This window comes from Argiope bruennichi, chromosome 5 (genome assembly GCF_947563725.1).
Source record: "Argiope bruennichi chromosome 5, qqArgBrue1.1, whole genome shotgun sequence".
Lineage (NCBI taxonomy): Eukaryota > Metazoa > Arthropoda > Arachnida > Araneae > Araneidae > Argiope > Argiope bruennichi.
This window is the reverse complement of record NC_079155.1, coordinates 129,692,005-129,705,449: the sequence shown is the minus strand read 5'-3', so window position 1 is coordinate 129,705,449 and position 13,445 is coordinate 129,692,005. Positions and strand designations below refer to the sequence as shown.

General features: G+C 26.7%; 1 protein-coding gene across 2 annotated transcripts in view; it reads left to right on the top strand.

The window, feature by feature from the left end:
- Nucleotides 1–13,445, top strand: part of LOC129968767 (serine/threonine-protein kinase mTOR-like) — a 132,784-nt gene that overhangs the window by 62,405 nt on the left and 56,934 nt on the right. For both annotated transcript variants that reach the window (XM_056083002.1, XM_056083001.1), the window contains exons 26-32: nucleotides 302–442; nucleotides 527–670; nucleotides 1,431–1,573; nucleotides 6,782–6,944; nucleotides 8,951–9,084; nucleotides 10,717–10,795; nucleotides 11,607–11,746. In XM_056083002.1, the coding sequence (XP_055938977.1) occupies nucleotides 302–442; nucleotides 527–670; nucleotides 1,431–1,573; nucleotides 6,782–6,944; nucleotides 8,951–9,084; nucleotides 10,717–10,795; nucleotides 11,607–11,746 (944 nt within the window). The remainder of the gene's footprint in view (nucleotides 1–301; nucleotides 443–526; nucleotides 671–1,430; nucleotides 1,574–6,781; nucleotides 6,945–8,950; nucleotides 9,085–10,716; nucleotides 10,796–11,606; nucleotides 11,747–13,445) is intronic.

Here is a 13,445-nt window from a genome sequence, read left to right as displayed (position 1 = left end):
TGCAACTTATATTTGTAAAAGTTTATATTTGTTGTAAAATATGTAATTTATTCTTTTGATATATTTCCTGTTTTAGTTTAAAAATGCTTTTTTATATTATATTGAAATGTTATTTTGAATTTAAATGAAAAATAATCATTTTTTTAATTTTATATTTTTATGAATTTTTATGTAAATTATAACTTTTTCAGTGTTATAACTTTATTTATTATAACTTTTATTATAACTTTTTCAGTACAAATTTTTTCAGTGTTTTATTATTATTATTATTATTTTTTTTTTTTTGTCTTATCATTTTTAGACAGCTATGGATACTTTATGCTCCGTTGTCATACAGTTAGGGAAAAAATATCAAATATTTATTCCAATGGTCCATAAAGTTCTCACAAAACATCGTATTAATCACCAAAGATACGATGTTCTGATTAGTCGCATAATAAAGGTAATTTTTGTATTTGTTGAATTTAGCTTTCCTGCCATTGCAGATTTCAAAATCTATTGATTGGCTCTTTTTCTGTATTTATAGGGTACTGCAGCTGAGGAAACTGATGACCCTTTAATGTATGCAAAGAAGAAAAACAAATCCCCTGATGCAGACATAAGTGCTACAAGCTCTGATGTTGGCAATCCACGTCGAAAACTTCCAATCAATGTCTTTAACTTACAAAGGGTATGTTCTTTTCATAGGTACCCAAATGCTGAGTGATTATTTTGTATGTCTGCGATAATTATAAAATCTTATTCAAAATAATATGTTTTTACTATTTGGTTATCGTAAAAGTCATGAAATTTTTATATTTGAAGTTGTTTAATGTGAACAAAATTTAACCAACTGGATTGTATATATATATCTTGCCATTGTCCAAAAAGGCTCATGATTTTTTGTTCATTGAAGAACTCATTTTTATTGGCTTTTTAAGATTGATTTTTTTATGTCATATATTTGTTGAAATTGCTTAACTGTACCATTTATTCATTCCAATCAAATTAAGATTTTTAACATAATTTACTAATACAGATGAACACAAATAAACATTTTTTTTTTAATCTTATTCTTTGTAACTAATTTGTAACTTTGTATCCTTTCCAATATATGCTCAATTTTTTTTTTTTTTTTAACTCCATCAGAAGATAATATGACAGAAACATTGTTTAATCCAAACAAGATGTCTACACTTGTCCACCAACCAATTAAATACTATTTTTTCTTTTTATTCATAGGCCTAATTTTCAGATTTCAATTTCTGTCTGTAAAAAGAAAACTTCTATTTTATTAATTTTGGTAATTGGTGCTAGTTATGAAATATTTTACAATAATATGATGAATTATTTTACAATTACAATGATATTTTCAATATTTAGTTATTTTCATCTGTTGAAAGAATTTCTAATTATAATGAATAAATTCTCATGCCTTCTTCATTTGTCAGGCATGGGCATCTACACGAAGAGTGTCCCGTGATGATTGGTTAGAATGGCTGAAGAGGATGAGTGTTGTTCTGCTAAAGGAGTCTCCTTCCCCTGCACTTCGATCATGTTGTGCCTTGGCTGAGTCTTACGATCAACTGCTTAAGTAGAAACTATGTTTTTTTTTTTGTTGTTGTTGTCTCCCCCCCTTAGCATGTTAGTTGTTGAATTTATTTTTTTAAATTTGATTTTAAGATGTAGAAATAAAATAACCCTTTGACAAATATTTTTGATCCAAAATTCGTGGACAAAGGAAATGTTAGAATAAACTAAATCTGGAAGAAAGAATTTTTTAAAAAATGACAAGAATATGTAGTTACAAATACGATCAATAGATGTAAATCAGACTGATATCAGATGTCCTAGAGTCCCAGAGATACTATTTCTGTCATTGCTTCTAATTAAAAGAAAGTGGCTGATTTGTAATTTCTAGCTGTATGCATGCAACTTGAATCTAGCTTCTAGTTGCTCATGTTTTATACTGATTACTATTACATTTGATGTGTTATACCATCTCTAATGCTTTAGCAAAGAATTCTGGGTTAATTGTGTATTGAATCGAATAATTAAAAATTGTCCCATCAAAGTACAATAGGTATCAAAAGTTACTTATTAAATTAGTATATATTTCTTAATTTTTTCAGAATTTTTGTACATTATCTTTATTTCCTGCAAAAGTCTAAAAATTTTACTCTTTTTTTTAAAATTATATATTCTAATTTATTATAATTTATGCAACAATTATTTCTAATTTTATTTGTTTTTATAAGTTTTTTTTTTATATATGAAGATTTTAAGAATATTCCGGAATTGAAACATATGGCAATTCAATATCTCTGTTTCAGTGTGCTTCACTTGCAGTTTGACATCTACTGTATGCTTTTTAATATAGATTTCTTTTTTATATATATTTGAAGTTTAAAATGTCCTTTAGCTTAGCTTTAAAATGTTTATTACTTATTGATTAACAAAATTTATTCAAAAATTGAAATTATGATTCAGACTAGAAGTCAGTTAAATGCTACATTATTGGCAAATCCATATCAACTCAGTTGTGTGCACTTGGAGATGTATTGCCCTATTATAGTGTAGTGTCTATTTTGGCTTAATTAATAGTTTTTAATGAACCCTCCCTTGCAAAGTTATTAAAATTTTTGAAATGTAATGATAAAAATTAGAGAATTTGATTAGTTGACTTTTTGATTTTTTGATTGAACATTGATTTTTTATGTAAGAAAAAAAAATTTAATCAACTTCTCCCTACTGAGAATAATGTCCTCATTTTAGGGGCACAGCCCATCTAGAGAAATCTATAGAATTTTTAAACATTTTTTTATAAATGAATATAAAATTATAATCTTTTTTTATTCATTAAGTTATGAAATGATAACAATTTTTTAACAAATTAAATTTACATAAATTGATAGTGAATAAAATGGAGTTTATCGAAAGCATTCTGTCAGTGGGTTATCTACAGAACAAATTATAGAACCTTGAGCCATCAAATTCAGCCCAAACATTCTTTGCAGGCACAAGCATATCAACATAAAGTGATACTCGGGGTAAACCGTGACCCATCCTTATTTTTTAAGATGCAATCCTCAGATCTCACTTTTAAAAAATATTATGCTGAGGTGAGAATTGATAATGTATATAAAACATATTTGAGCTCATTTAGCATAGTAGTTGGTCAGTATGTCTTATATATAAATTATAATAGATAATTATAAAGACAATCATTTACAAAAATATGATTAAAATGTACAGAAGCATCAGAAATTATATTTCAAAACGAATTGATAGAAAAAACGAAATGCTTGTACTTTATATATTGTTATTTCAGAAGGAGCATCCAAAAAAAAAAAATATCAGCACTAGGGGCCTCAGCAAGCTTATTTCAACCTGACAAGATCAGTGAAATATATATTGATTTCATGTTATTCGAATACGTCAAAGATTTCACAAAAATAACTGTTCCGATTAAAATCTAATTTAAATCCTAATTAATTTCCTAATTTTTATCTTAATTTCACTCATATTAACTTAATTCTAAAGTGTTCTCTTATTTCCTGATTCAATTCCACCCTTTTTTTTTATTTAATTAAAGCTTCACGAGCTCTGTAAAACTGCTTTAATCGGCATTTTCACACGCTCCAAAGGGATAAAAATATGTTAAGCTAAGCGAATTCTGTTAAAAGATACCTATATTTCCCTTTTCTAAGTATACATGTATCAAAGAATCCCTATCAGAATCTCACAGTATCACTCGGAAAAAATATTTCAGTCTCCCTTACACTCTTTTGCTCTTGTATTGCTTGTGAACAAACGTCACTTTCAATGTTTCTTTCTTGTACGTATTATGCCTCCCAGAATGGAATAAAGCAAAGTTTAAAAATTCAAAAGTGTTTTCTCTCTTTGGCCATGCTGCTGCATAAAAAAAATATTTTTACATTATATATATATATATTGTGATTTAAACTATTAACATATCAAATGTTTCCTTAGCAAGATAACAAAATTTCATTCACAACTTTCAAAATAATTAAAAACATTTTTATGATGTCTTTCAGATGAAAGAGCCATTTGTATATAGTTTTCAGATGAAAGAGCCATTTGTATATAGTTTAGTTATATCTATCAATATTGAAAGCAGAAATGTGTTGCTTGTCTCTGTTTCCATAATTACAGACCAACTTATTAGAATTAAAGTTACTAAACTTGCCACATATATTGAGAGGAGGATGGTAACATGCACAACAAAGCGATTTTTTGACAAGTTAATTTTAACTCATCAGAAATTAAATAAAATATCAGTAATTTTAATGATAACTTCTAAAATTATTATTGCAGACAAAGTGGAGCTTTTAGTCACTATTTATTTTATATATTTTACATGATTGTGACATTGCTCAATGAGTTGTTTTCTTAAATTTAATTTGATGAAAGCAAGTTTTCAAATATTTGAAGTATATATATATATATATATATATATATATATATATATATATATATATATATATATATATATATATATATATATATATATATATATATATATATATATATTAATGGATTGTAAAGGCTTTATTGGAAGTTTTACTTTCCAGCACAGCACTAATATTATGGGCTAAAAAAGATTTCAAAGTTTCTTACTTAGCTGTTCTGTTATTAATTTATTATGAAAGATGTTGATTCCTGCTTCAAAAATGTAGCAAAAATATCCAATTAATAGTTCATTGCTCTGTCCATGCCTCTTCCATCACATTTTTTGTCTTATAATTTCAACACATGGTACATGTATTACTAATGAAGTTTATCCAAAAATTTTCTCATTCAGTTAAGTTTATAACCAAAGATGAGTTCAGGTATTTTTCAATCCAAAGCAGTGTACATTATGAAGCCCCCCCCCTTTCCCTTTTTATTATATAATCAGTTTAGTTTTACATGTTACTGATTTGTTTTAGATCAATATATAGTTTCATTTTATTATCTATGGTAATATATATTTGTTTTATGTATCCATTATAACTTTAGAATGCTGACTTTGTACAATATCATTGAAACAGTTATTGGTTTTATAAATATTATAATAATTGAATGAATGTAATAAAAATTATAGGAGCTTAAACAATTGTTCTTGACAAACTGGTTATATTATCCTAATATTTTACCATTCCTATCATTTGTATTTTTTTATAAACTTAATTTATTCGAGAATTATGAAATTGAAATTTTTTAATCACTTTGTTTGTAGTTTCCCTCTTAGCTGTGCGACTCCAGGTAGTTGCTTAATCTGTGTAGTTGGAAATCCACTATTGTTTATAGCATTTCTAAGCTATCTATTAAACAAACACTAAAACACTAATTGTTTTCTTGCTGACTGATATATAACTTAGAATATATAACCTTCCAATCTTATTTAGCGCAGTATAGCCAAGATTGGCTCTTGCGCCAATAAACCCAACAACCAACCAATCCAATCTTATTTATATTAAATTCACATTGAGCTTATTTATAGTATCGAGTAGTATAGTATAGTATTGTATAGTATTCAAAAAAACATTTTTAAATGTTCACAACAGCTTATCTATGTCAGACATGATATTTTTTATACAGAATCGAAATAATTATTTGAATGGAGAAAATTGCGGTAAATGAATGTATAAAATTACTAAAATGATAGAAAAATGTTTTCATTTTTATTTTTAAGATGTTTTATCCTAATTCTGGGGAATATAGTTAAAAAATTCTTTTTATTACATTCAGCTGATTTATTTCAAAATTTTGCACCCACTGGTAATGTTTCCCAGGACAATTATTGTGCTTGCCCCACCATAGTTATCCCACTGTTTGCGAAATAGGTGCCCTTTAATCCTTTTTTTTTTCTTTTTCTTTTCTTAATTTGAATAATATAGAAAGAAAGTTAAATTTTAAATTAAAGTACCAGTTTGTCTACAACTTTTGAAAGAATAATTTCATAAAATGATTCAGTGATATTAATTCAAGTCCTATAAAAAATTCAGCAATTTTTTTTGAAGCAGCATGAACCTTTCATTACTTATTAAAAGATATATAAAAATAACAATACCTTTCACTATTTGGTTACAAAATATTATTCCCTCTTGGAAGTAGAGGAAGAGTTTGATGCTGCACGCATGGTGTGAAATGACACGCATGTATGCATACACATATTTCTAATTGCACATGACTATTTTTTAAATACTATCTAATATTGCATCAGATTTTTGACATTCTTGCATTTTTTTTTTTTAATTTTAATCAATCAAATGTTTTGCTAAATTTTAGATATTTCTTTGCTTGACTGTTCAATTGTAACCTATAATTTTTCTCAAAAGAGACAATTTATTTTCAAATATTCCTTTTGAATTATTTTAGTTATATTTTGTTCAGTTTTGAAGTAATATGAGAGCTATATTTGTTGACAGACTTAGTAATTTTACATTATGATTAAATAAGCAAATGTTCTGCCCTCCCTTCTTCAGATTTCTGCACTACATCAGGGAAATCTAGTTTTAAATTACTTTTTCGAATTTATTAATATTAAGTTTTGAATTTATTAATTATTATCTAATAATTTACATTTTAAATTTTGTTGATGTAATGTTTAAATCCATTTTAGATAATAAAATGGATAAACGAAATTTTTACCAAAGGTGGACAGTAATAAAATAAAGAAAGATAACTGAAATGAATAATGTAGAATGATAAGCACATTAATATCTTTCATTGAAATGTCTACTATTTGATAAATTAGAATTAAAATAATCAATACATAATGCATTAATCATTTCAGGGACATGTTTAATGCAATATTTCTTTCCTGTTGGTCTGAATTGCAAGAAAAGCAGCAAGCTGAGTTGGCAGAAAGCTTACAGTTGGCTTTAACAACTCAAAATATACCTGAAATCACTCAAACACTTCTTAATCTTGCTGAATTCATGGAGCATTGTGAAAAGGTAAATTTATAGTAAAATGTTTATTTGTTTTGATGATACATTTTGTTATTTACTGACTTCAGTTCTGCATACTCTTCATATTGCATTTTTTAATTTTTTTATGTATGTCATTTATATACAGTGGTGGCCAAAATTTTGGACACTTTTGAAAATTTTTATGTTTCCCAACTTTGTATGCTTATAGAAAATGTAACGTTTCACAAAATGCTAACTCTTATAAACCATTTTAAAGAGAATTTAATGCTGATATTAATACAAAAAGCAAAATTCAAATATCTACAATACAAAAAAAGGTGAGCAGCAATAATTATCAGTACTTAGTAGGGTAGCCTTTATTTTTTATTTCAGCTTCACCCTGATGTTTTATTGTGCTGATGAGAGTTTTAAGCTCTTCTTTCGTTATTGCATGATGCCAGGAAACAATTATAGCCTCAATTAATTCTCTTTTATTTGATGAATGCTTCATATGTACAAGAATTTTCAAACGATTCCATAAGTTCTCAATAATTTTGAGGTCAGAACTGTTTCCTGACCATGATAACAATTCAATGCTCTTTGTACCAACCCATGCTTTCGATATTTTTGATGTGTGGCAAGGGGATGAATCCTGCTGAAAAATAAATGATGCATTGTTGGGAAAGAGATCACTGATGGAAGATGTAATTTTTGGTTCTTGAATAATGTTAGTGTATTTTCTTACATTTTATGTCCCATTGATAACATGAAGGAGACTAATACTGAATACTTTGGTCATGCTGACATGCATGACCAAATCATAACACTAAGTTCTTCATAGTTACCTGAATGCAGTCAGGATGTACCTCTTCGCCTATTCTATGCTTTCCCTATTTTCGCTACCAAATAACAATATGTTTGTTTCATCACTCCATATAATTTGTGACAACTGATCATCTGTCCAATTAATGCATTCCTTTGCCCACTGTAATCTTTTTATATGCTACTGTAAATTGAGATTTTTTCGTTGGATTCTACCTTTTAGTCCAACATCTAATAATCTTCTCCTGATTGTTCTTGAACTGACATAAATGCATGCATCATTCAATTGACTTCAGATGGCCATTCATGACATTCTTCTATCTTAGAGACATAATCTTTATTCTCCTGTCATCAACAGATGTGGTGCACCTTTTTCAGCCATTTCCTGCTTTGTTTTTCATTGAATTTGTCTCCTAATATCATAAACAAAACTTTCAGACTTCAGATGTAGTCACTGAACCACCCACTTCTCTTGCAATTTCAGCATAGGAAAGACCAAATTCATGTAACACAATAATCTTAGTTCTTTTTCTAGGTTTCCAATCTATTCTTTTAATTGATGTCATTGCTTCTTGACTAAATATTAGAAATATTTACAAAAATTCCAACTATATATTAAAAAGTTTAACGAAAGTTCTAACTTGCTATTTGATTACATAAAAAAACAGTCTTCCTTCTACAGAAAAAAACACAATAATGGCTTGTTCCATATTTAAACATGATGTCAGCTTCTGCTAGCAGTTATTAGCATTTGATTGATTCCCAGAACAAGAATAGTGATTTGTCATTAAAGTTAGAAATTATAATCCACTTAATCTCTGTGTTTGTTAATCAGATTAAAATAAGAATAACTTTTTTGTATTGCAAATATATATATATATATATATATATATATATATATATATATATATATATATATATATATATATATATATATATATATATATATATATATATTTGTATTGAAATCAGCATTAAATTCTTTTTAAAATGATATATAAGAGTTTGCATTTTGTGAAATGTAACATTTTCTATATGCGTATAAAGTTAAAAAACGATTTTCAAAAGTGTCCACAATTTTGTCCACCACTGTATATCATCTTTTCATTTCTCTTTTAAAATATTAGAAAGCTTATTTAATTATCAATTTTTATTTCCAATATAATAAATAAGCTATTAATTGAAATTAAATTGTCTTTCCATAATATTTTAAATAATTTAAATTTTAGGGTCCTTTACCTTTAAAATCCACATTGTTGGGAGAAAAGGCCATGGAATGTAGAGCATATGCCAAAGCCTTACATTATAAAGAAGATGAATTTCACAAAGGACCGACTAGTGAAATTTTGGAAACTCTAATAAGGTATAATTTGATCATAATTTAATACCAGTGAGTGTATAAATAAAACTGAAATCATCAAATAGATTCATACAAATCTTTGTTATTATTCATTATCATCATTCTGCAATGATGTCTTTTTTTTTTTTCTTTTGTGGGAGATTTGCATGTTCAGCATTCACCACAAGAAATATTCATTATAATGATGAGGATAAAAAAGATGAAGAGGTGAATTCGAATAATTTGCAAGTAAATAAAAGCAAAATATTTTGGTAAAAGAGAATTATTAAGTATAAAGCACAGTTTTTTTAAGATTTTAGTTTGGTAATAGTGTGGGAAAGCTACCTTTTAAGTAGAAAAACAATTTTTAAAAATTTATTTGCAATGTTACATCTTGAGGTGCCATTTGTAAAAACCAATTTGTAAAAAAAAAAAAAAAAAAATGGAAGTTTCTAAAATGGGCCTTTAAAAATTTTTTGTAGATTTTAGTTAAGTAATAGTGTGGAAAAGTTGAATTTTAATTTCAAAAACAATTCTTAAAAATTTGGTTGCAATATTACATTATCATAAGGTGCCTCAAAAAATTTGAAATTTGGAAAAAAAAATGGAAATTTTTCAAAAGGTCTTTTAAAAAAGTTTCTTAGATTTTAGTTTGGTAATAGTAGAGAAAAGTTAGCCTTTAAACTTAAAAAGATTTTTTTTTAATTCAGTTTGCAATACAATAATATTTTGAGGTCCTGTAAAGAGTTTAAAGTTTGTAAAAAAAAAAATGAAAAATTCTAAACTTTGATAAAGTATTTTTATCAATTTTTTGTTTATATAATGTTACAAAAGATGATTTTTAGTGCATATATAAGCATTACAATTGGAATAAATTAGTAATTACAAAGTATAATAATAATTTTAAAAAAATTATGTCAAATTTTGCATTTTTTACTTCTAAATCTTTAATGATTACAAATGTTACAGCTGCAAAATGTTTTTTTTTTTTTTTTTTTTTTTTTTTTTTCATCTTCATTGCCCCATTAAACTGTTTTTTTTTAAATTAAATTTTGACATATTCATACATGATTCAATTTTTGCTCTTATGTATCCTTCTCTTCCAATTGAACCACAGACATTTTAAGCTGATTCAGTCATCAATTTCACAAGTCTTTTTCCTGCTTGCATGTGACAAGGAAGCCAGGGAAAGTCGATAACCGAGTTTCCTATACTGTTTGGTTCAGCTTCAGATGCCCTTTGTATAAAATCTTTTAGTCACTGGAAACATGTTTTAGCAGGGGGGGGGGGGCTCAGTTATTTTCAAGCCATGATATTATGTTGATGCAATCCTTTGGAACTTTAAACTTCCTGACTTTACTTTCTGTTCTTGCTTTTAAAACATGTCGTAAACCAAATTCTCTTTGAATTTTACGTTCATCACTGAGCATAGACAAAAGTATATTTTCTGAAGTAGCAAAGTACCCATTTCATTGAATAATCTGGTCTATAAAATTCTTGAGATCATCAGAGAGATAACATGAATATGGGATAAGATTTAAAAAATGTTTGGAACCATAAGTACATGAATGCATTAACTTAATATTAAACCACACAGGCATATGCCCTTTCACAATGTACTCAGCCAGAGTCTTAAGATTTTGAATTTGCTTTCAGCATCAACAATAAGTTACATCAACCTGAAGCAGCTGCTGGAGTGCTGGAGTATGCTATGAAAAATCATGGAGCAGAGCTGGTAAATTAATTTCTCATGTACAATTTCTTCTTTCATAGCTAATAACCAATTTTTCTTTTATTTCTTAAACTTTAATAATTTTAGAAAATCTGAAAAATTACCTAAATGTTTATTCAATACCTTTTTTTTTTTTTTTTTTGAAAAATATTGCCAAAATATTATAAAGAACTCTTATGTTTATATATAATAATAATAAGTTTTTAAAGTGTAAACTGATTTCACAGGATGATTATTCATTTCTAAATGTATGAGGTGTTACGTATTCTTAATTAATATCCCTTGCCCCAAAAAATAGCCAGTGCATGTAATTTTTTTGGCAATGGCTGTTTATATAAAGAATAAAAAAAAAAGAAAAAAAAAAGAAAGAAGAGAAAATGAATCAAGATTCAAAAGCTTAAATGTTGTGGATTTTCTAATAATTTTATTACCTAATCGTGAATGATTATGTTTTTTTTATTTGATAAATTATTTAATGGTATATTCAGCATGTTGGAATGCCAAACTCACTCACAATCATTCCCTCAGAGTGTTTTTCATGACCAAAACCTAAATACCTAAAATATGAACAGAAAGCCACACCAATGTAGTGTTTCATTCTTTTATTCTCAATACCTTTTCCAATATTAGAACATTAGAAAACTTGCTGGTTCCATTGATTAATTTGTTTTGCTCTAAAGAAATTTATTGTCTTCTAAACAGTATACTTTATAAAGAAACCTGTTTAATTTATTTGAAATTATTGATTTAAAAATATTAATAATATATCAGCATTATTTTTAAGAATATTAAGTGAAATGTTTTTGGTTTCTAGAAAGTGAAAGAGCGTTGGTATGAGAAATTACACAAATGGGATAAAGCTCTTGCAGCTTATCAACAGGCTAGAGAACAAAGACCAGATGACATGGAACTTATTATGGGACAGATGAGATGTTTGGAGGTTTTAGGAGAATGGTAAATTCTTTCTTTCCCCCCCCCCTCCTTAAAATGTGGATTTATGTTCAAACAATTAGTGGTAAAATGAAATTTCATTTAAAGCTTTTGATAACAGTTTCACATGTAATATTTGAATAATTCGATTACATAAGAATAATAAGAAATAAAATAATATTGCATAGAAATAATAATATTTCTAGAAATAAAATAATAGCATAATTTTTAATTTCCCACGGGTTAAATATTTTTAAATTTTCTACCATTCTTTTAGAAACTTATGTAACTATGTCTATATATATTCATGGAAAGAATGGCCAAGCATATTTTTTATAGATGGTTTTTTGGAGATCAAATTAGGATAACATTTTAAATTTTTGTATAATGACTAACGTATAATATTTAAACAAGATAATCGGTTTTCATATCAGGTAAAATTGAGCTTCAATTAGGTAGTTATCAGTCAATTTATTAGAATGTAAACAACTCGAAAATAATTTTAAACAACTAAATATTTATTTCTGCTGAGAAAATTTGAACAATTATTTTATTTAACTTTGTAAATTAAATTGTTACATGAAGAATTCTTTTTAAGTTTTGTGAACTGCTAAGGTGTTGAATGAGTTATATAATTTTTATATTTATAATATACACCAACTAAAGGTGAATTCCTACATAAATTTTTATGGATACTTTGGTATTACATTCAAGTATTTACTTTTTTATATAGTAAAAGTGAAAGTATTGTAATAATCTTTTGAAAAAGGAAACTAATTGTATTTGTCCAAAGATTTGAATTGAGATTTTGATGATCTCTATGTTTCAGAACTTTCCAAGTCTGAACGAATCATTTTTGGAATTATGGCTATCTGTCTTCCTAGCTGTCTATGCTCATGATGATTTAAAATACACACACAATGAAGGTTATGCACACCTAATTAAATTTTGGCTAGAATCCATTTAGAAGAAATTTAATTATTTATCTTCATGTGAATGTTTACTGGATCATCATAACTCAAAAATACAATTTGCTTGATGATTGGATTTTTTTTATCTGATTTATCTTGATAATTGTAGATTTATATCAAATTTCCCGCTGTCATATTGATTGCCCTCTGTCATATGAACTTGATCTCAGAAATACAACACGCTGAATAAAGAGGTTTTTAATATATGATTTTTGGACCACTTTATAATTTTGTTCCACATGTCAGATTTAACTCATAAATGGGTAGAATGCCATTACTTAGGTATATTTGTGCCCATACAATGCATTTTAAAGAAATTGTCAATCTTGCCTGGCATATATAAAACAGAAATGGTAATAATGTTAGTGAACTATGAGACTTTTATAGGAAAGATCAGACATTCTTATATATAGGGATGTGTAATAATACTGCTGATACTTTAGAGCTAGATTCACCAGCAAAGTAAATAACAATTGCAACCTTTAAAACACAACAACAAATTGAATAAAATTTAGTATGGCTTAGCACCAAAATTCCATATTTACTCAAACTTTAAACAAGAGGAAAAAAAAATTTTAAAATAAAAAAGGATACTCATTGTTTTCACTATTTTTCAAAGCTGAACTTCAAATCTGCTATTTTATGTAAATATCATTAAATTTTTGGAGAAAATGCTCACTCTGGTTAATGAAAAAATTCAAATGAAATTTTAATTAGTTTTGTATGATCTCTTGCAACTGTATATATTTGCT